General features: G+C 42.4%; 1 protein-coding gene across 1 annotated transcript in view; it reads right to left on the bottom strand.

Annotated features, from left to right (window-relative positions):
* Positions 1 to 23031, bottom strand: part of EVC2 (EvC ciliary complex subunit 2) — a 321014-nt gene that overhangs the window by 183563 nt on the left and 114420 nt on the right. Inside the window, exon 8 of the mRNA XM_073610268.1 lies at positions 13057 to 13179. Coding sequence (XP_073466369.1) covers positions 13057 to 13179 — 123 coding nt within the window. The remainder of the gene's footprint in view (positions 1 to 13056; positions 13180 to 23031) is intronic.

The following is a 23031-nucleotide window of genomic DNA, read 5'->3' on the forward strand; positions in this document are numbered from 1 at the left end:
GTCCCCATACCAAAACTTTGCGGTGCCATTTGCGCCAATAGAAAATTAATGGGCGCAAATCACACTGCAAAGAATAGGATGCGATTTGAACAGGGATGCGATGCAATTCCTGTCCGAATCGCATGCGATTTTCCCCACCGCTCCTGGGTGTGTGTATAGAAAAGGAAGCGCAATCTAGTGGCCAAGTGGTCAGTTTATTACAAAAATATTTTAACTCACATATCTGATCAAATGCAAAATCTGCATAGTATCCCAGCCCCACCGATGATAAAAAAAATCACAGCCGCTGGAGGTGCTCACAGGGCTGGAAGAGATGTAGAGGCGGTCCGCCCCCAGGCTGACATCACTTCCACCCTATACTCACAGGGGTCCCAGAACTTTTCCTCCAGCTCTGGGAGCACATCCAGCAGTTGGGATTTTCTATCGTAGGCGGGGCCGGGACACTATGCACTATGATTTTGCGTTTGACAAGATATGTACTTAAAGCAGAGTTCTGTCTGGGTAAAAAAAAATAATAAATGGAACTTACCTGTCCAGGCAGCCCAAGATGTCAGCACCCGAAGCCGATCCGTCCCTCCGCTCCGGGTGCAGGCACGCAGCCTGTTTCCTACTGCGGATGCGCGAGTCGCGCTGCGCTTTCTGAATGGTCCCTGCTGTCTTCTGGGACCTGTGTGTCTCCCAGAAGGCAGCGGGGGGGAGGAGGAGGGCCGGACATTGCGTAGTTCTTCTGGGACTTGTGTGTCTCCCAGAAGGCAGTGAGGGGGAGGGCCGGACATTGCGTAGTTCACTGCACAATATTGCTGCGATTTTTCCCCAGGAAATGGGAGCAGATACCTGGATTTGACAGGTATCCACTCCCACCCCCCCCCTGAAAGGTGCCAAATGTGGCACTGGGGGGATCCGATCAAGTTCCATTTCTGGGTGGAACTCCGCTTTAAAGTGAGTTAGAACATTTTTAATAAACTGCCCACTAGATTGCAGTTCCCTTCCTACACACACACACACACACACACAGGAGCGGTGGGGGAAATCGCATTCGATTTGGACAGGAAATGCACGTCATCCCTGTTCAAATCGCATGAGATTCTTTGCAGTGCAATATGCACCCATTTAGTTTGTATTGACACAAGTCGCACCGCAAATAATCGGTACGCGGTATCTGCGAGTACTTGACCAAAAGAATCGGTACTCAGACTCACCTAAACACCTAATTTGTATACAATTAGGTAGGCCCTACACAGTTGAAGGTAAATCTAGAGGAAATTGAATAAGAAATATGTAGAATTTATGGTCAGCCTTAGTCTGGAGATATTCCCCACAGTACTTGTTTTCACTACAGTGGGGTGGATTTACTAAAGGCAAACAGACGGTGCACTTTGTGCAGTGGCACTCATTTCCCCAGAGCTTAGTAAATGTGATAAAGCCCTTCTCATCCATTCATGTGGAAGCAAAAATGCTGTTTTTTTTTCTTTATTTTCGTTTCACCTGTTCGGGTATTCTTTACTAACTAAAGCTTCACCATATTTACATTCAAGTAAATTAATTTACATTTAGGAAAAAGAGTGCAACTACACTTGCAGAGTCTATTTGCCTTTAGTAAATCCACCCCATGTCCTCAGTCTTCTGAGTTTAATGGGCCCACCTTCAGAACTGCTAAATTGATTTTGATTCTAAGGGCTGGTTCACACCACAAAAACACACTCCAGATCCGTTCCGGATGCGTTTCTGCATGCGCGTTTTTATCGCGTTTTTGAAGCGTCCATTGCATTTGGTAAGTTTTTGATGCGGTTCTGGATGTATTCCAGGTGCTTTTTTCTTCCCTTTTCCTGTTTTTTACTATACTAGGTTTCAGTGCATTTTTGATGCGTTCAGGTGCATTTTTGATGCGTTTTACTGTGTTCCAGTGCAGGAAAAATGCAGCATGTTCTACCTTTTTTTCTGGAACTGGAAAGCCCTGGAACTGACTGCACTGGCGTAAACTATGCCATTGGAAACCATATAACCTACTTTCCATGTGTTTTTGGTGCAGAAAAAAAAAAAACGCAGTGGGCTGCATGTGGTGTGAACTACCCTTCAAGGTGAAATCGAAAATAAAAAACAACGATGTTATACTTAACTGCTTTGTACAATGGTTTTGCACAAAGCTGCCTTGATCCTCCTCTTCCCTTGCCAGTGCTTCTGGCTCCTCCCTCTGTCGCGTTCCCCCATAGCAAGCCACTTGCTATGGGGGCACTCCTGTGTGTTTGCTCCAGAGATGGCCCTGTGTGTACATTGACACACAGTGTTGCTTGGCCCCGCCCTCCGCTCCCTCTTTACTGGCTGTGATTGACAGCAGCAGGCTCCCGCTGCTGCCTCTCTGTTTAATGAGGAGAGAGAGAGCAGAGAGAGGCGCTGCTCTTGTGCACATCGCTGGATCAAGATTGGGCTCAAGTAAGTATAAGGGGGGCTGCTTGCAGAAGGTTTTATAGAAAGCATTAAGGTAAAAAAAAAAAAAACTTGTACCTTTAGAACCATGTTATTAAAATGTTGTTTTTTTCATTTCAATCTGCAGCCACTGTAACTTTTCGAAAGTGTAACATGTTGCTTCCTACCAATATGGTAACCTGGAGGCATTCTGTACACCAGAGATCTTTAAACTACGGCCCTCCAGCTGTTGTGGAACTACACGCCCCATGAGGCATTGTAAAACTCTGACATTCACAGACATGACTAGGCATGATGGGAATTGTAGTTCCTGAACAACTGGAGGGCCATAGTTTGAAGACCCCTGCTGTACACCATAAGTGGCATTTCTACCTTGTGTGATTGGCTGGTTTTCCTTGAAATCTGCAAAAAGATAAGAGGCATCCCTTACTATAGGAGTTTAATATTTTAAGAGATACTCCCTAGGGGCCCATTCACACCCATGCTTAGAAGTAAAGCGTGCTTTCACTAGTGCATTACTGCAAGGGAAAGACACGTACCATACACACATTCATGCATTGCAGTTGCATATGTTTTCAACACCACCACAGCATAATAAATACTTTGAAAGAGATGCAGGAGGTCACCTAGCTTATAACTGTCATAAGGAAAAGATCTCCAGCTAGCTGTGCTGTGTGACAGGTCTGTATAGTTCTAAGAGCTGGATGGACAGAAAGGCTGGTATACCAGCTTCATCATACATATGTATTTCAATGTTATATGTAGCTGTTTGCCTGCAGTTTCGCTTCAATGTTTATTAGTAAAGCAAAGATTCTAGCCTATAAATAAAGAAAGTCTTCAATGTAGTATCTTAAAATAGTTTGCAGCGGGTGTCTATTATTAAACCCTCCTGGAAACATTGCAGCATAAATCCCCACCTATATAGGTCATGGTAAAAGTGTTTAAGACGGTGACATATAGTTCTCCTTAGTATGAGTTCAGGCTATAAAACTGATTAACATTATGCAAAAGGCCGCAGATAGATGTTGCCGTGTCATGGACTCTGAAAAGATGTTGAGCGAAAACATTATAGATTGCTGCCCATGTTACTTAGCCGGGAATCGGATAAGATTTGGGACTTTAGCACTGATTCATTGCTGCATGACAAGTGATCATTTGCTTACCCAATACAACCATTACCATCTGTGTTAAAGGATAAGTTCACCTTTAAAATATGTTACATGTTCTACTCGTTTTTAGGGTGGAACATGTAACATGTTCCCACTGCTGCAGCCGCTGCCCGATCCCCACCATCCCCGAGACAGCAGTATGGGGAGAAGTTCCCTGTACTAGCTGTCACTTTTTGAAATCAGCGCGGCCGTGCGGGGCTCTGTGTGTGAATGAACTACAAGTCCCAACATCCTTTGCAGCTGTCGGCCTGTATTTCTCAATGAACTACCACAGCGCTGTGGTAGTTCATTGATTTTTCCTGTCAGTGTATCTACTTGCCCGTACAGGATGTACAGGCACACAGATACACTGACAGATCTGCAGGAGACCTACATGGCACCAGTGATCTGCTGATCACTGGTGTAATGCTTTACAGACTCCAAAAATAAATAAATAAATGCACATTTTTTTAACTGCAAAAAAAACAATTTGCATTTATTTATTTATTTATTTTTTAAAGTGAACATATCCTTTAAGCTGTAGCCTTTGATTGTACAATCTTCTTTAGAGCTAATCAAAAAGAAAAATTGATTGCATAGACTAGGGAGGTCCTCATATTATGTAGTTTTGGTAAATCTAAATTTGATAACACAAATATTGTATGGTCACATAATATGTGTGATGGGCGGGTGCAATGTTGATCAGTTGTTTAATGTAAATAGGGCAGGACAGCCAGGGAACCACCCCCAGGCAGTGGTGGCCACAATTACTGTTCCATAAGAGTGATGGGGTGGTCCTACAGCCGACAGGATCACTTTTACATGAAAGCTGATCTCCGGCTGAAAAAAACAATACCAACTCACTCCGACAAAACCAAGCTGGTTTACTAGGATGTTTAGAAATATACCTTGGTTCACAAGGGGTTAAGAAAAAAAATTGATATATATATATAGATATATATATATCTATATATATACATACATATACACACACACTCACACACATATACAGTGTACAAAATACTTTTCCACCATAATTTGCAAATAAATTCTTTCAAAAATCAGACAATGTGATTGTCTGGATTTGTTTCCACATTTTGTCTCTCATAGTTGAGGTATACCTATGATGACAATTACAGGCCTCTCTCATCTTTTTAAGTGGGAGAACTTGCACAATTGGTGGCTGACTAAATACTTTTTTGCCCCACTGTATATTATATATACACATATACAGTATCTCACAAAAGTGAGTACACCCCTCATATTTTTTAAAATATTTTATTATATCTTTTCATGTGACAACACTGAAGAAATGACACTTTGCTACAATGTAAAGTAGTGAGTGTACAGCTTGTATAACAGTGTAAATTTGCTGTCCCTTCAAAATAACTCAACACAATGTCTAATGTCTAAACCGCTGGCAACAAAAGTGAGTACACCCCTAAGTGAAAATGTCCAAATTGGGTCCAAAGTGTCAATATTTTGTGTGGCCACCATTATTTTCCAGCACTGCCTAAACCCTCTTGAGCATTTAGTTCACCAGAGCTTCACAGGTTGCCACTGGAGTTCTCTTCCACTCCTCCATGATGACATCACAGAGCTGGTGGATGTTAGAGATCTTGCGCTCCTCCACCTTCTGTTTGAGGATGCCCCACAGATGCTCAATAGGGTTTAGGTCTAGAGACATGCTTGGCCCGTCCATCACCTTTACCCTCAGCTTCTTTAGCAAGGCAGTGGTCATCTTGGAGGTGTTTTTGGGGTTGTTATCATGTTGGAATACTGCCCTGCGGCCCAGTGGGGATCATGCTCTGCTTCAGTATGTCACAGTACATGTTGGCATTTATGGTTTCCTCAATGAACTGTAGCTCCCCAGTGCCGGCAGCACTCATGCAGCCCCAGACCATGACACTCCCACCACCATGCTTGACTGTAGGCAAGTCACACTTGTCTTTGTACTCCTCACCTGGTTGCTGTCACACACGCTTCACACCATCTGAACCAAGTAAGTTTATCTTGGTCTCATCAGACCACAGGACATGGTTCCAGTAATCCATGCCCTTAGTCTGCTTGTCTTCAGCAAACTGTTTGCAGGCTTTCTTGTGCATCATCTTTAGAAGAGGCTTCCTTCTGGGACGACAGCCATGCAGACCAATTTGATGCAGTGTGCGGCGTATGGTCTGAGCACTGACAGGCTGACCCCCCACCCCTTCAATCTCTGCAGCAATGCTGGCAGCACTCATACGTCTACAACCCCTGGCAAAAATGATGGAATCACCAGTCCCTGAGGATGTTCCTTCAGTTGTTTATTGTTGTAGAAAAAAACCAGATCACAGACATGGCCAAAAACTAAAGGCATTTCAAATGGCAACTTTCTGGCTTTAAGAAACACTAAAAGAAATCAAGAAAAACAATTGTGGTGGCCAGTAACAGTTAGATTTATAGAACAAGCACAGGGAATAAATTATGGAATCACTCAATTCTGAGGAAAAAATTATGGAATCATGAAAAACAAACAAAATAACACTCCAATACATCACTAGTACTTTGTTGCACCACCTCTGGCTTTTATAACTGCTTGCAGTCTCTGAGGCATTGACTTAATGAGTGATAAACAGTACTCTTCATCAATCTGGCTCCAGCCTTCTCTGATTGCTGTTGCCAAATCATCTTTGAAGGTTGGAGCCTTGTCATGGACCATTTTCTTTAACTTCCACCACAGATTTTCAATTGGATTGAGATCCGGACTGTTTGCAGGCCATGACATTGACCTTATGTGTCTTTCTCAAGGAATTTTTTCACAGTTTTTACTCTATGGCAAGATGCATTATCATCTTGATAAATGATTTCACCATCCCCAAACATCCTTTCAATAGATGGGATAAGAAAAGTGTCCAAAATTTCAATGTAAACCTGTGCATTTATTGAAGATTTAATGACAGCCATCTCCCCAGTGCCTTTACCTGACATGCAGCCCCATATCATAACTGACTGTGGAAATTTGCATGTTTTCTTCAGACAGTCGTCTGCATAAATCTCATTGGAACAGCACCAAACAAAAGTTCCAGCATCATCACCTTGCCCAATGCAGATTCGAGATTCATCACTGAATATGACTTTCATCCAATCATCCACAGTCCACGATTGCCTTTCCTTAGCCCATTGTAACCTTGTTTTTTTGTGTTTAGGTGTTAGAGATGGCTTTCTTTTAGCTTTTCTGTATGTAAATCCCATTTCCTTTAGGCGGTTTCTTACAGTTCGGTCACAGATGTTGACTCCAGTTTCCTCCCATTTGTTCCTCATTTGTTTTGTTGTACATTTTCTGTTTTCAAGGCATATTGCTTTAAGTTTTCTGTCTTGACGTTTTGATGTCTTCCTTGGTCTACCAGTATGCTTGCCTTTAACCACCTTCCCATGTTGTTTGTATTTGGTCCATGTTTTAGACACAGCCGACTGTGAACAACCAACATCTTATGCAACACTGCGTGATAATTTACCCTCTTTACCTACATACTAACAAGCAGATTTAATCTGATGCAGGTGTTATGCCCCGTACACACGGTCGGATTTTCCGATGGAAAATGTCCGATCGGGGCGTGTTGTCGGAAATTCCGACCGTGTGTGGGCTCTATCGGACATTTTCCATCGGATTTTCCGACACACAAAGTTGGAGAGCAGGAGATAAAATTTTCCGACAACAAAATCCGTTGTCGGAAATTCCGATCGTGTGTACACAAATCCGAAGCACAAAGTGCCACGCATGCTCAGAATAAATAAAGAGACGAAAGCTATTGGCTACTGCCCCGTTTATAGTCCCGACGTACGTGTTTTACGTCACCGCGTTCAGAACGATCGGATTTTCCGACAACTTTGTGTGACCGTGTGTAGGCAAAGCAAGTTTGAGCCAACATCCGTCGGAAAAAATCCTAGGATTTTGTTGTCGGAATGTCCGAACAAAGTCCGACCGTGTGTACGGGGCATTAGTGTTTGTAATGAAAATTTACAGGGTGATTCCATAATTTTTTCCTCAGAATTGAGTGATTCCATAATTTATTCCCTGTGCTTGTTCTATAAATCTAACTGTTACTGGCCACCATAATTCTTTTTCTTGATTTCTTTTAGTGTTTCTTAAAGCCAGAAAGTTGCCATTTGAAATGCCTTTAGTTTTTGGCCATGTCTGTGATCTGCTTTTTTTCTACAACAATAAACAACTGAAGGAACATCCTCAGGGACTGGTGATTCCATAATTTTTGCCAGGGGTTGTATTTCTCAAAGACAACCTCTGGATATGACAGGGAGTACGTGCACTCACATTCTTTGGTCGACCATGGCGAGGCCTGTTCTGAGTGGAACCTGTTCTGTTAAACTGCTGTATGATCTTGGCCAACATGCTGCAGCTCAGTTTCAGGGTCTTGGCAATCTTCTTATAGCCTAGGCCATCTTTCTGTAGAGCACCAATTCTTTTTTTCAGATCCTCAGAGAGTTCTTTGCCATGAGGTGCCATGTTGAACTTCTAGTGACCAGTATGAGACAATGAGAGCGATAACACCAAATTTAACACACCTGCTCCCCATTCACACCTGAAACCTTGTAACACTAACGAGTCACATGACACCGGGGAGGGAAAATGGCTAATTGGGCCCAATTTGGACATTTTCACTTAGGGGTGTACTCACTTTTGTTGCCAGCGGTTTAGACATTAATGGCTGTGTGTTGAGTTATTTTGAGGGGACAACAAATTTACACTGTTATACAAGCTGTACACTCACTACTTTACATTGTAGTAAAGTGTCATTTCTTCAGTGTTATCACATGAAAAGTATAAGTATATAATAAAATATTTACAAAAAAATGTGAGAGGTGTACTCACTTTTGTGAGATACTCTATATAAATATATATATATATATATATATATATATATATATATATATATATATATATATATACACGTACATACACACACACACCTAGATATATATATACAAAGAAGATACACTTACAAATTTTTAAATGTACAGTACAGTTTGATAAACAGCCATATGGTCAATGTGTTGCTTTTATATGGAGTAGCTGAAAGGTTTAGAAACCATATGTCATGAACAGCTGTATTACCTAGGGGAAAAATTGTAAAAATATCATGAAAATTGATTGACACAGGCTGAATTCACAATTCACACCTCTGCATTTTTGAAAATGCATAAAATAGGACCCGTCTGTGACACACGCCTGTACATCATAAAGCGCTACCCCAGCAGGAGCCGTTGGTAGTATTGGGTCCTCTGTTCTTTCTCTAGCCCTAGGCAGAACCTCACTCCCACTGGCAGCACCAGAATACCTTGGCCGGGAACTCCCAGCAGTCACACAAACATGGCATGCACTGACCTTTAGAGCAGTATTTCTCAACTCCAGTCCTCAAGGCGCCCCAACAGGTCATGTTTTCAGGCTTCCCATTATTTTGCACAGGTGATTCGATCAGTTTCACTGCCTTAGTAATTACCCCAGCCATTTCGTCTGAGTGAAATCCTGAAAACATGACGTGTTGGGGCGCCTTGAGGACAGGAGTTGAGAAACGCTGCCCTAAGCAGATTAGTAGTTCATAAAAACCCCAATAAAAACCCAGTGCAATAAACGCAGGTTCCTTTAAGGCTAGACTCATTGTGTACTGCAGCACTAGGAGCATAAAAAATAGCTCCCCGATTGAGAGATTACTCCCACAGTCACTCTGGAGGACTAATACTGGGTACGGCAGGCTAGCCTCTTAAGGACCAGGCCTTTTCTGGCACCTTTTGTTTAAATCAGTAGTAAAAATCAGTATTTCTTGCTAGAAAATTACTTAGAACCCCCAAACATTATATATATTTATTTTTTTAGCAGAGATCTTAGAGAATAAAATGCCGATAGTTGCAATTTTTTATGTCACACGGTATTTGCGCAATGGTTTTGCATACACAATTTGAGGGAAAAAATAAATTTTAATGCATAAAAACACAATAAATATAACCCGATTTTTTGGGCAAAATATAAAAGATGAGGTTACGACGAGTATATAGATACCAAACATGTCATGTTTTAAAATTGCGCATGCAGGTGGAATGGTGACAAACTACTATATTGAAATCCTGCAGCGCCTGCAAGGTCCCCCTCCTCAAGAAGGCACATGTACAGGCCTGTCTGAAGTTTACCATTGAACATCTAAATGATTCAGAGAAGGATTGGGAGAAAGTGCTGTGGTCAGATGAGACCAAAATTGAGCTCTTTGGTATTAACTCAACTCGCTGTGTTTGGAGGAAGAAAAATGCTGACTATGACCCCAAGATCCCCCATCCCTACAGTCAAGCATGGCGGTGGATATATTATGCTTTGGGGCTGTTTCTCTGCTAATGGTACAGGCTGACTTTGCCGCATTGAGGGGCCAATGGACAGGGCCACGTATTGTAAAATCTTGGATGAGAACCTTCTTCCTCAGCCAGAACACTGAAGATGGGTTGTGGATGGGTCTTCCAGCGTGACAATGACCCAAAACATACGGCCAGGTGCAACAAAGAAGTGCCTCAAAGAAGAAGCATAGTAAGGTCATGGAGTGGCCTAGTCAGTCTCCAGACCTTAATCCTATAAAAAATGTATGGAGGGAGCGGAAACTTCTAGTTGCCAAGAAACAGCCAAGAAACCTTAAGGATATAGAGAAGATCCCCCCCCAAGATGTGTGCAAACCTGGTAACCAACTAAAAGAAATGTCTTACCTCTGTGCTTGCCAACAAGGGTTTCTCCACCAAGTACTAAGTCATGTTTTGCTTGGTGATCAAATAATTATTTTACTCACTGAAATTCAACTCAATTTATAACATTTGTATTGTGTGTTTTTTCTGGATTTTTGGTTGATATTCTGTCTCTATCATTTAAAATACATCTATGATTGATGATATATGAACAATTATATACCCTTCATTTCTTTGTAAGTGGGCAAACTTACAAAATCTGCAGGGGATCAAACAAACATTATTATTTTACAAATTTGTTAAATTTTCTTTTCTTCAATTTTTATAACTAGTTCCCCATATGCTTTAATATGAGTTCTCATGTATAAATGGTCTGAAAAAAGAACATCACCATACTTAAAGAAAAACTTAACTGTATCTGAGCACCATAAATTGAAAACGTTATATAAATTCATTTTTAATATTCAAAAGCAAACCTACTCATCCATTCATGTTTTATTTTGTTGAGAAATTAATTTGAAAAACACCCCCCTAGCATTTCTAGCTTTGGCCATCTCGAGGAAGAGCAGACGATTCGAGTAGTTTTTACTTTCTAGAATCCATCTGCCCTTAACTAAGGCATGCAGGCAGGAGCTAAGAAAGTCCCTCCTTCCCTCCTGCAGGTAGAAGAAAAAAAATGCCCTCAAAGACTCCTGGGATGTATGACATCATTCTGTCCTAGGCAAGAAACCAGGATGCAACTTAAGAAATGTAAAAAAAAGTAAATATAATATATCTTTCTATTTAATAAGGTAAACAGCAGTGGCGGCCCATCCATGTGTCCAGTCCTCTGATCTAGATGCAGGGCGCTGGATGCATGGATTCCAATGGCGGGGGGGGTTTGAAGCATGTGATTAGAGCCAGAGGCTTTAATAGGCTTCAAAAAAGGGTGGGCACAGGGCGAGGAGCACTGCGCCCAAAGCCCGCTCAGTTGTGTGACAACAGCGAATGAATATTCGCTATTGTAACACTGATTCTCCTCCCAGGCCAATCATGAAGCGGGTCATGAGACCTGTCACCCAATTGCCTGAAATGAGTGAACAAGCACGGTTCTTTTCCTGTGAAACGCGTCAAACTGATCATCGGTGCAATTTTGTCTGGCTCTGGCTCTGACAATAAAAAAAATTCTACAGCATCTTTTGGATTCAAGTGTGCGATCAATATTTTCTTCTCTTTTTGATATTGTCTACGGTGATGAGCCAGGATCAGCACCTTGGATCAGGTGTGTCCATTTTTTGCTTGAAGCAATGTGTGCACTAGACATGTGCATTCGTTTTTCTCCAAATGCATTTTCGTCCGAATTTCAGGTATTTTCATTATCGTTTTAACAAACGATAATGAAAGTGCAGAATCCGAAAACCGAAGGATCCGACATAAACAAATGCTTTATTTTCGTTTTCGTTGCGACAACAGTTCGATATAGATAGGAGATTCGACATGACGCTGACAATAGCGATCTGTGTCCATCAAACCTGTGGTCGAATGTGCCTAACCTTAACTCTATTAGTCCAAGATTATTCGACATAGAGAGAAAACATTCGACATGAAGATTCGATGAAGCAGTCACCACGAGCGGACATTTATGGTCAAATGCTCTGCCCATAGGCTATAGAAGAATTCTAATGTTGGTTGATTAGTAATAATAATTAATAAACATTATTATAACTAGTGTCATACAACATTAGAATTCTATTATAGCTTGTAGGCGGAACATTCGACCGAAAATGTACGATTGCGGCGTTGTACAGTTTAGCTGCTCTGTCGAATCTTCTTAGAACATTCGAAAGAAACCATAAGCCTTCAATGACAGATTCGACCTTAATTATTTCAGATTTTCGGACGAATGCATTTTTTAACGAAACAAAATAAATAAAAACGAATTTCGGGAGTAACTAAATAAATGTATTTTTTGGATGAAAACGAAATTCCGAAACAAAATATTTCAGTGTGCACATGTCTAGCGTGCACCCTTGTTCTGTTGCCTGAAAGGAGATCCAATCGGATAGGGCCCCAGGAGGAAGGAGGGAGGAGATGCAGGGGAAGCGAGGAAGCAGCCGGAGAGAACAGCCCAGAGAGAGAAGCCGACGTCGTCCACTGCCCGTGAGATAGGGTAAGTGCGGGGCCCCAACCTACTGACTGACCTGGGGGGGGGGGGGCTGCCCGTGACCCCCATAACAGGCCAGGCTGTCCGACCCGACCAACCAGGGTGGGTGGCGGCCCCTGGATGGTTGCCTGCCAACACACCCCAGGGTGGCCAGTACTGCACCTGACCCTTTGAGCTCAAAGCATTACAATGCATGGCAATATATTGTGGTATACTGCAACTTCGGCAGTTTTCCCAAACCTGTCCTCAGCTCTAATGAGAACACGTTTAGAAAACGTCGTTACAGTAGTGTGTAAAATCAAATTAACACCTAGGAGCGCTTGGTAGCATGCATTTAAACCAGCCAACCAATAAAAATAAATGCACCTGCGTGTCAGAACACCACAGGGCACATACTGTACATGAATGATTTGTGCGTTATGGTGAGGTGAGCTGTACTGCCCAAAAGAAATGCAGATGCGGGTTTTCTCCATGTTTTGAGGTGCTTTAAGGGCTTTAAACGCAATGCGAATTAACAAACACTGGTATGAACAAAGGCCCCTGGTCTATTGGAGGATATGTAAATAAAGCCTACTTTTTATAAGCATTAAGAATAGATCCCAAAATTTAAATAAACAATGTACTCACTGCACGCCTTGGCTTTAATTTTTTCATGCGGTATAACAATAGAAAAACAGCGCATGTCAACAGAAAAGACAAAACGAAGGCGATGACAAATCCAGCACCGTGCAGACCATGGTTGGGTAAAACCTGCAGGGGAAAAAACAAAGAAGATATATCACCGACACTTCCCATGAAATGCTAACACTATTTAGGAGACAAAAAATGCCATGCTCAAGTCAGGAAAAAACAATGCGTCTACTTTATTTCACTTCTAGAATTTCACCCGCGATCTAGACAAAACAGGCAGGGCTTTCACACTGCTTCAATATAAAAGTACAACACATACGGGTTGGTTTACTAAAGGCAAATAGACTGTGCACTTTGCAAGTGCATTTTCCCCAAAGCCTAGTGAATGTGGTGAAATAAACTTTATAAAGAATATCCATTTAGGTGCAAGGAAAATAAAAAAAAATAACACATTTTTGCTTGCACATAATAGGATGATAGAAATCAACAGTGCTTCATCTCATGAAGAGCCTGTGGTTCAGCATGGGGGCAGATTTTCAATGTGAATTTACTGGTCTGTGCTGGGCTATTTTTGAACTTATCTCAAAAAACCTTAAAAAGAGTATTAAAAAGGTTAGTTTTTTTTTTTTTTTTTTTAACATGACATACTTACCTGCTCTATGCAATGGTTTTGCACAGAGCAACCCAGATCCTCTTCTTCTCGGGTCCCCCTGCAGGTGCTCCTGGCTCTTCCCCCTTGTCCAGTGCCCCTAATAGCAAGCCACTTGCTATGGGAGCACTGATGCATGCTCACTCTCTAGCCCTGCTCTATGCATTCATAAGACACATAGAGCCGCGGCTCGGCCCACTGTCTTGACATTGGCTTACTACCTGTGATTGACAGCAATGGGAGCCAATGGCTCCTGCTGCTGTCTCACCCAATGAGGAGAGGGAGTCATGGGACAGCCAATGTTTCCATACACATCACTGGATTGAGAAGGGGCTCAGGTGAGTAATGGGGAGGCTGGGGGAGCAGCACACAGGAGGTTTTTTTACCATAATGCACAGAATGCATGAAGGTAGAAAACCTTCAGCCTTTACAACCACTTTGAGGATCAGTAGATGTATCATTCCCAGGTGTTCAGAATGTATACTTTTTTATTCTTGCATGCATTTTTTATACTCTCCCTGCCATAATACTTATCTTTGAAAGCTGCTTTCAGCTTTGGTTGTATAAATGTAGACAAATGCATAGCCATGAAAGCAAACAGAAACTAGAAACAAAAATACCCACGTGTAGGACTTTTAAAGGGGGCAACAGTTACCTGGCAAACATCCAGTGCTGGAAGCTACCACTGTCCACTTGCCATAAGTGGTGCTAGTTCCAAGGCAGAGCACAGCTCAGTGACACCCCTGTACAAGAACCAACACGGCAAAGCATTGGATGGAGCTTTGGCTCAGAAAAGTTTATACCACTGTCATAACAGGTTTCTTTAAATTCCATACAAGGAAACACGAACAACACCAGACACTTTACCTCCTTCCTGCCCAGGCCATTTTTACATGTTCAACGCTGTCACACTTTGAATGACAATTAATGCAACACTGTACCCAAATTTTGTTTTTTTATATTTCTTTTGGAGACAAACAGAGCTTTATTTTGGAGGTATTTAATCAACACTGGGTTTTTTATTTTTTGCTAAATAAAAAAAATGCCGAAAATTTAGAAAAAAGTAAATTTTGCTTAGTTTTGGTTAAAACATTTCGTAAATAAATAATTGTTCTTACTAAATGTACAGTAGGCCATAATGTATTTTGCTGCATGTCTTTGGTAACAATAACCTAAGTCAGTGTATATGATTTAGTCTGTGTGAAAGCTATAGAGTCTACAAACTATGGTATACTGTATATATTTGAAAATTCATCAATCCTGATGTACTGAAATATAGACAGTCCAAGGTATTTAGAAAGAGGCGTGGTGAATTTTTTTGTTGTAATTTTTTTTCACTATTGTTTTGGAAAATGAAGAAATTGACCACTTGACCCCAGACCAATTCTGATATTCCCCTCTTACAGGTACAAAGCAGCATTTTTTTTGGAAGAAAATTACTTAGAACTAGGGTTGCACCAATACAGTTTTTTTTTTTATCGGCAAGCACGAGTAGTGGTACTTGTGCTCAAGTACTTGCCCATACCAATTACCGAAGACAAGGCTGGGATCACACAGGAGCGGTGGGGGAAACCGCATGTGCATCAGAAAGGAATTGCACTGCATTTTTGTTCCAGTCGCATGCGGTTCTTTGCAGTTAGATTTGAGCCCATTCATTTTGTATGGGCTCAAAGCGCACCGCAAAGGTATCAGTTTCAGGTATCGGAGCATTTGCATCAGTACAAGTACTTGTGCAAATGCTTAGTAATCTGCACGGATATCGTGCAACCCTACTTAGAACCCCGAAACATTATATTCATTTTTTTAAGCAGAGGCTCTAGAGAATAAAATGGTGGGTGTTGCAATCTTTTACATCACATCACACTTTAATGAATTTTAATGCATAGAACCACAACATAACTCCCATTTGTCTGGTAAAATATAAAAGAGAAGGTTATGCTGAGTAAATTGATACCAAACTTGTCATGCTTTAAAATTGCACACACGTGGAATGGGGACAAACTACGGTACCTAAAAATTTCCATAGGTGGCTCTTTAAAAGCCTTTACAGGTTACCAGTTTAGAGTTACACAGGAGATCTGGTGCTATAATTATTGCTCTTGATATACTGCTCATGGCGATACCTTACATGTATGGTGCAAACACCATTTATGCTTTTGTGACCTACGTATGCGTTTGCCTTTACATGCAAGCATGAGGGGGACTTTTTTTTATTATTATTATTTATTTATTTTTTGTTTTTACACTGTCTCTAATTTTTTTTATCACTTTTATGGCCATCACAAGGGATGGACAACATCCCTTGTGATAGCTGGAGCAGTGACAAGTCCTCTTTAAGGAGAGATCTGGGGTCTATTAGACTCCAGATCTCCTCTCTGCCCTTCAAAGCATCAGATCAAATCCAGATCGGTTTGATCTGATGCTTTCACAGGCCAATAATGGCCCGTTTACATTAGACCGAAACAGGAAGTGACAAAATACTTATCTCTTCCAGTTGTTTCTTAGACCATAGAGATGATCGGGGATGTTCCGGTCCTCGGCCACCTTTATGGTCAGCCGGCTGAAATGCTGGCTCTAGTCTCAGGCTTCCCGGTGGGACGGGAGAGCCCGGGAAGGCGGCAGGAGGGGACAGGGACCGCCATCCGCCACGTGTAAAAGCGATTAAGTGGCTAATTAGCTGCTTGAACCACTTTTACATTGTAAAGCATTGCCAACTGAAAGAAAAGATAATAGGGTCATGACTGCAGCTGCAGCCATCGCCCCAGGTTAACTACTTGAACTGAAGGACATATGGGTATAATGTTGGGCGGCAAGTGGTTAAGTCGAATTTTGGTATAGGCATACTTAAGTAAAATATGCATAGGCGTATTTATAATTACACCCCAAAACACATTCTGCTATGCCTCCCGAGTATGGGGATACCACATGTGTGAGACCTTTTCACAGCCTAGATACACAGAGGCCCAAAATCCAAGGAGCACCTTTGGGTCAAGGAGCATAAATTACACATAAAGCATGCTTCTAATTTCCTGACTACCTATCACATTTTTGGAAGCTCTAGAGCACCAGAACAGTGCAAACACCCACAAAATGACCACAAAATGAAAAACACTCCTTATTTTCTAAGAGGCATGGTGAGTCTTTTGAAGACCTAATTTTTTGCCACAAGTTTTTGGAAAATGTGGAATGAAAATGAAAATTATTATTTTTACGTCAAGTTGTCATTTTAATAAGATATTTCACGCATACAGCATACTTAGAATTACAACCCAAAACACGTTCTGCTACACCTCCCAAGTATGGAGATACCTCATGTGTGAGACTTTTTCACAGCCTAGCCACACAGAGGGGCCCAAAATCCAAGGAGCACCCTTTGGGCTTTCTAAGGGCCTCAATTTATGCATCTAATTTCCTGACCTATCACATTTTTGTAGGCCCTGGCGTATCAGGACAGTGGAAACGCCCACAAAATGACCCCATTTTGGAAAGCAAACACTCCATGATGTTTTCTAAGAGGTATGGGGAGTCTTCTGAAGGCATCTTGGAAGGCAAACACCGGTTGAACCACAGTTTTACTACCCCTTAACAGCTACCCCCTTTAGCAGTGGCAGTGGCTGTGGGTGTACATCTTCCATGGCTGCAATGCTTTGCTTTGCAATTGTGGAAGTTATTATACAATCTGTATGCTCAGCGATCATGACCCATTCAAGTTACTAGGGTTGCATGTGCAGGGTCCAAGGGTTTAAAGCAGGCAGTGAGGAGGCGATACAATGCCTCCTCACTGCCTATCAAATGCTCTCTGAAAAGGGATCTGAACATGGATGGCTTGTCAGAGAGCACCACACATGCGGACAAGTCCTTATGGTGACAAAATGATCGCCATTGGTGGTGGCAAGGCATACTGTAACTGGGGTGGTGGTTGGGGTGGTGGTGATCAGGGACACTGTACTTAGGGTGGCGGTGATCAGGGGCACTGTAACTGGGATGGAGGTGATCTGGGGTGCTGCAACTGGTGTGGCAGTAATCAGGGACGCTGTAACTGGTGTGGCAGTGATCAGGGACACTGTAACTGGTGTGGTAGTGATTAGGGACGGAGGTGATTTGGAGCGCTGCAACTGGTGTGGCACTGATCAGGGACGCTGCAACCGGTGTGGCAGTGATCAGGGATGCTGCAACCGGTGTGGCAGTGATCAGGGATGCTGCAACCGGTGTGGCAGTGATCAGGGATGCTGCAACCGGTGTGGCAGTGATCGGGGGCACTGCAACTGGTGTGACAGTGATCAGGGACACTGTAACTAATGTGGCAGTCATCAGGGACACTGTAACTGGGATGGTGGTGATCGGAGACGCTGTAACTGGTGTGGTAGCGATCAGGGATGCTGTAACTGGTGTGGCAGTGATCAAGGATGCTGTAACTGGTGTGGCAGTGATCAAGGATGCTGTAACTGGTGTGGCAGTGATCAAGGATGCTGTAACTGGTGTGGCAGTGATCAGGGATGCTGTAACTGGTGTGGCAGTGATCAGGGACACTGTAACTGGGGTGTTCGTGATCGGGGCGCTGTAACTGGGGTGGTGGTAATTGGGGACGCTGTAACTGGTGTGGCAGTGATCAAGGACGCTGTGACTGGAGTGGCAGTGATCAGGGACATTGTAACTGGTGTGGCAGTGATCAGGGACACTACAACTGGTGTGGCAGTGATCAGGGACGCTGTAACTGGTGTGGCAGTGAACAGGGGCATGAATGTGGTGGCGGAGCGGGGGGGTGATGAATGTGGTGGTGGGGGAGGGAGTGAGGTATATGGTCGTGAGTGGGGGGGGGTTTGTTGGTTGGTGATGAAAGCGGTGGTGGGTTGGTTGGTGAATGTGAGTTTAACTTTAAATATTTATTTATAAAACAAAGATTGTTTAAATAAAAATAAAAACAGATTGAAAACATCATGGTGGTCTCCCCCTGACACAAGCCCTCCCCTGCCACACTTATACTCAGCAGTGCCAGACCCACCGAGATAATACTGACCAGATGGCAGGATCACTTGCTAAAACCTTTCTAGCAGTGGCCATGCATGTACTTTGCACTCCCATTCACTCCTATGAAGTTTATGGGCACATACTTGAAGGCAACATTAGAATAAATGGCTAAGACATAAGACATTCATTAGAGTGCCGAGAGAGCACATGTGTGGACCCAGCCGTGAAGATTTTGACAAGAGACTCTGCAATCTGGTGAGCTGGATGTATGGCAAGTGAGTATAAGCCTGGGAGAGTGGGCCCAACATAAAAGCGTAACTGCACCTTTGGTACCCCTTGCAAATAGGATCACAGAAAAATGCAATATTCCAACTGTTGTATTAAACAAGCAATAATTACATATGCAAGCTATATAAAGCACACAAATCTGTGAACATAAACTCATGGAAAAACTTCAAACGCAGACACCATGTGAGATGCCCTGCAGAGCACACCAGGGCGGAAAGTGCATTTCTGAATGTCTGGTGGCTTTGAACAAACCCAGAGATAAATGTTTGATGACAAATATAAAAATCTGGACATGTCTAGCATCTTCTACACCTGCGCGCTGCATAATTAAAGTAACCACATTAATAATAGATCGGTCTTTCGAAGTTCACTTTGCATCAAGAAAGGACACCAGCAATAAGCAGCTGTCATGATTATTACTGCACATTTAAAAAGAGGAACTGCAGTCTGCTCCCATAATTTGTAATAAAAACATTTTGCCATTCTGAAGCTTCCCTCCAACCACTTTGCATATTATTTTATATATACTGTGATTCTGTACTTGGCAAATATGCTACAGAAATCTCCCTCCACTGAGTCTGGCTGCAACCATTTTAACTGTGGGCAACTGAAGCTGCTGCCTAGATTTACACAGAAACACAGAGGCACCTCCAGCTCTCTTTGGCCCTCTTATGACTCATCCCCCTCCCTTCCTGGCAAACTCTCAGGAGAGTGAGAGAGAGAGCTGTGCATGATGTTATAAGCCTAGGATTTTTACCAGACAAGAAACAGGAAGTGGGCTGTATAAGGTATTTACTAACATGTAAATGTTTTACTATCCAAAGTTAAAACAACAAGAGCAGAAGATTTAATAGATGGAAAGATGAAAAAATTACTGAAGGTCCGCTTTAAACAATCCCTGTCCAACTTCGTAAAGGTAACTAAAGTCTCAGAGATTTCTATAAAGTTTACTTAAATGTAGTTTTGGTCCATTTTGCTATGCATGTTGCTTAGTATTTCATGATGGTATTTTATACAGATTGTTGGTGCTCTCTCAGTCTTACATGTACGATCGGCACTTAGCTGAAGGACCGCTGAGATTGTGCTGTTTTCAGCCAGTCACGCAAGACTGATAGATTTGACTGAGAAAAAGCAAAAATAAATGCACCTACTGTGTAGCACTGAGAATGCCTGCCTGTATATACATACTGTAAATACATAAACTGTATATAGACACAGCTTTAAAAAATAATAATACAGATTATTATGCTATTATTATTTATACTAGGTCTAGTATTCAAAGGATTTTATGGTGTGTGTCTGGTGTATATATATATATATATATATATATATATATATATATATATATATATATATATATATGTACCCCTTACATTTTTGTAAATATTTTATTATATCTTTTCATGTGACAACACTAAAGAAATGACACTTTGCTACAATGTAAAGTAGCGAGTGTACAGCTTGTATAACAGTATAAATTTGCTGTCCCCTCAAAATAACTCAACACACAGCTGGCAACAAAAGTGAGCACACCCCTAAGTGAAAATGTCCAAATTGGGCCCAAAAGTGTCAATATTTTGTGTGGCCACCATTATTTTCCAGCACTGCCTTATAACCCTCTTGGGTATGGAGTTCACCAGAGCTTCACAGGTTGCCACTGGAGTCCTCTTCCACTCCTCCATGATGACATCACAGAGCTGGTGGACGTTAGAGACCTTGTACTCCTCCACCTTCCATTTGAGGATGCTCCACAGATGCTCAATAGGGTTTAGGTCTGGGGACATGCTTGGCCAGTCCATCACCTCAGCTTCTTTAGCAAGGCAGTGGTCATCTTGGAGGTGTGTTTGGGGTCGTTATTATGTTGAAATACTGTCCTGCAGCCCAGTCTCTGAAGGGAGGGGATCATGCTCTGCTTCAGTATGTCACAGTACATGTTGGCATTCATGGTTCCCTCAATGAACTGTAGCTCCCCAGTGCTGGCAGCACTCATGTAGCCCCAGACCATGACACTCCCACCACCATGCTTGACTGTAGGAAAGGCACACTTGTCTTTGTACTCCTCACCTGGTTGCCGCCACACACGCTTGACACCATCTGAACCACATAAGTTTATCTTGGTCTCATCAGACCACAGGACATGGTTCCAGTAATCCATGTCCTTAGTCTGCTTGTCTACAGCAAACTGTTTGCAGGCTTTCTTGTGCATCATCTTTAGAAGTGGCTTCCTTCTGGGACGTCAGCCATGCAGACCAATTTGATGCAGTGTGCGGCGTATGGTCTGAGTACTGACAGGCTGACCCCCCACAACCTCTGCAGCAATGATGGCAGCTCTCATACATCTATGTCCCAAAGACAACCTCTGTATATGATGCTGAGCACGTGCACTCAACTTCTTTGGTCGATCATGGCGAGGCCTGTTCTGAGTGGAACCTGTCCTGTTTAACCACTGTATGTCTTGGCCACTGTGCTGCAACTCAGTCTCAGGGTCTTGGCAATCTTCTTATAGCCTAGGCCATCTTTATGTAGAGCAACAATTCTTTTTTTCAGATCCTCAGAGAGTTCTTTGCCATGAGGTGCCATGTTGAACTTCCAGTGACCAGTATGAGAGAGTGAGAGCGATAACACCCAATTTAACACACCTGCTCCCCATTCACACCTGAGACCTTGTAACACTAACGAGTCACATGACACCAGGGAAGGAAAATGGCTAATTGGGCCCAATTTAGACATTTTCACTTAGGGGTGTACTCACTTATGTTGCCAGCGGTTTAGACATTAATGGCTGTATGTTGAGTTATTTTGAGGGGGCAGCAAATTTACACTGTTGTACACTCACTACTTTACATTGTAACAAAGTGTCATTTCTTCAGTGTTGTCACATGAAAAGATATAATAAAATATTTACAAAAATGTAAGGGGTGTACTCACTTTTGTGAGATACTGTATATACATATAACTCACACAGTATATACATATATATATACACACACACACACACACACATACATACATACATACACACACACATACAGTGGGTATAGAAATAAATCACTCCCTTAAAAATAATCACTTATTGTTGCTTTGCAGTCTTAAAAATAGGCAGACACAATTTTTGTTCTATCCAGCTGTATTTACTCTTACAACTTATAACATTGTGAAGTGAAAGATATAACACCAACACGTCAAAAGTTGGAAAAAGGATCACCCCCGGGTGTCAGTATTTTGTTGGCTCACCTTCTGCTTTAATTAGTCTGTTGGGATATGTTTCTACTAACTACGCACATCTAGACTTTGCAATATTTGCTCACTCTTCTTTGCAGAACTGCTCAAGTTCAGTTAAATTTGATGGTGACCATTTGTGGACTGCAGTCTTCAAGTCATTCCACAGATTTTCAATGGGGTTCAAAGAAGTCTAGCCAGAGCTCATTTGGCTGGACTTCTCCTATAGATCAAAGGAGTGCAATTCGGTTTGCACTCCTATGACCCGTTTTCAGCAGAGAGCGGGCTGAAGTCCGCTCTCTGCTGACGTCACAGAAATCAGTCCAGGCACCACGTCATCACGACCACGGAGTCTGGATCCGCCAGGTGCCTTGACTGATACCCATCTCAGCCTCTCAGTGAGCTGCTGAGAGGCTGAGACGGCCGCTCCTCACCCCTCCACAGCCCATCCATTTTTCCTTCTATCCTGACAAGGGCTCCAGTCCCTGCTGCAGAGAAAAACCCCCATAACAGGATACTACCACCTCCATGTTTTACTGTAGGAATGGCTTTATATGGATGGTGAGCTGTACTGGATGTCCGCCAGACATATCATTTTGTGCTGAGGCCAAATATTTAAATTCTTGTCTCATCTGACCATAACGCCTTTTTCCAAGTGGCTTCAGAATCTTCAAAGTGTGTTTTAGCAAAGCTCAGTTGTGACTGCATCTGACTTTTGTTAAGGAGTGGCTTTTTTCTTGCCACCCTCCCATACAAGCCACATTTGTGGAGAATTTGTGATATTGTTGTCACACAATGACCACTCTTTGTCATAAATTCCTGCAACTGCTTCAGAGTTGCTGTAGTCC

The sequence above is a fragment of the Aquarana catesbeiana genome, linkage group LG01 (genome assembly GCF_042186555.1).
Source record: "Aquarana catesbeiana isolate 2022-GZ linkage group LG01, ASM4218655v1, whole genome shotgun sequence".
In the NCBI taxonomy this organism is placed as follows: Eukaryota; Metazoa; Chordata; class Amphibia; order Anura; family Ranidae; genus Aquarana; species Aquarana catesbeiana.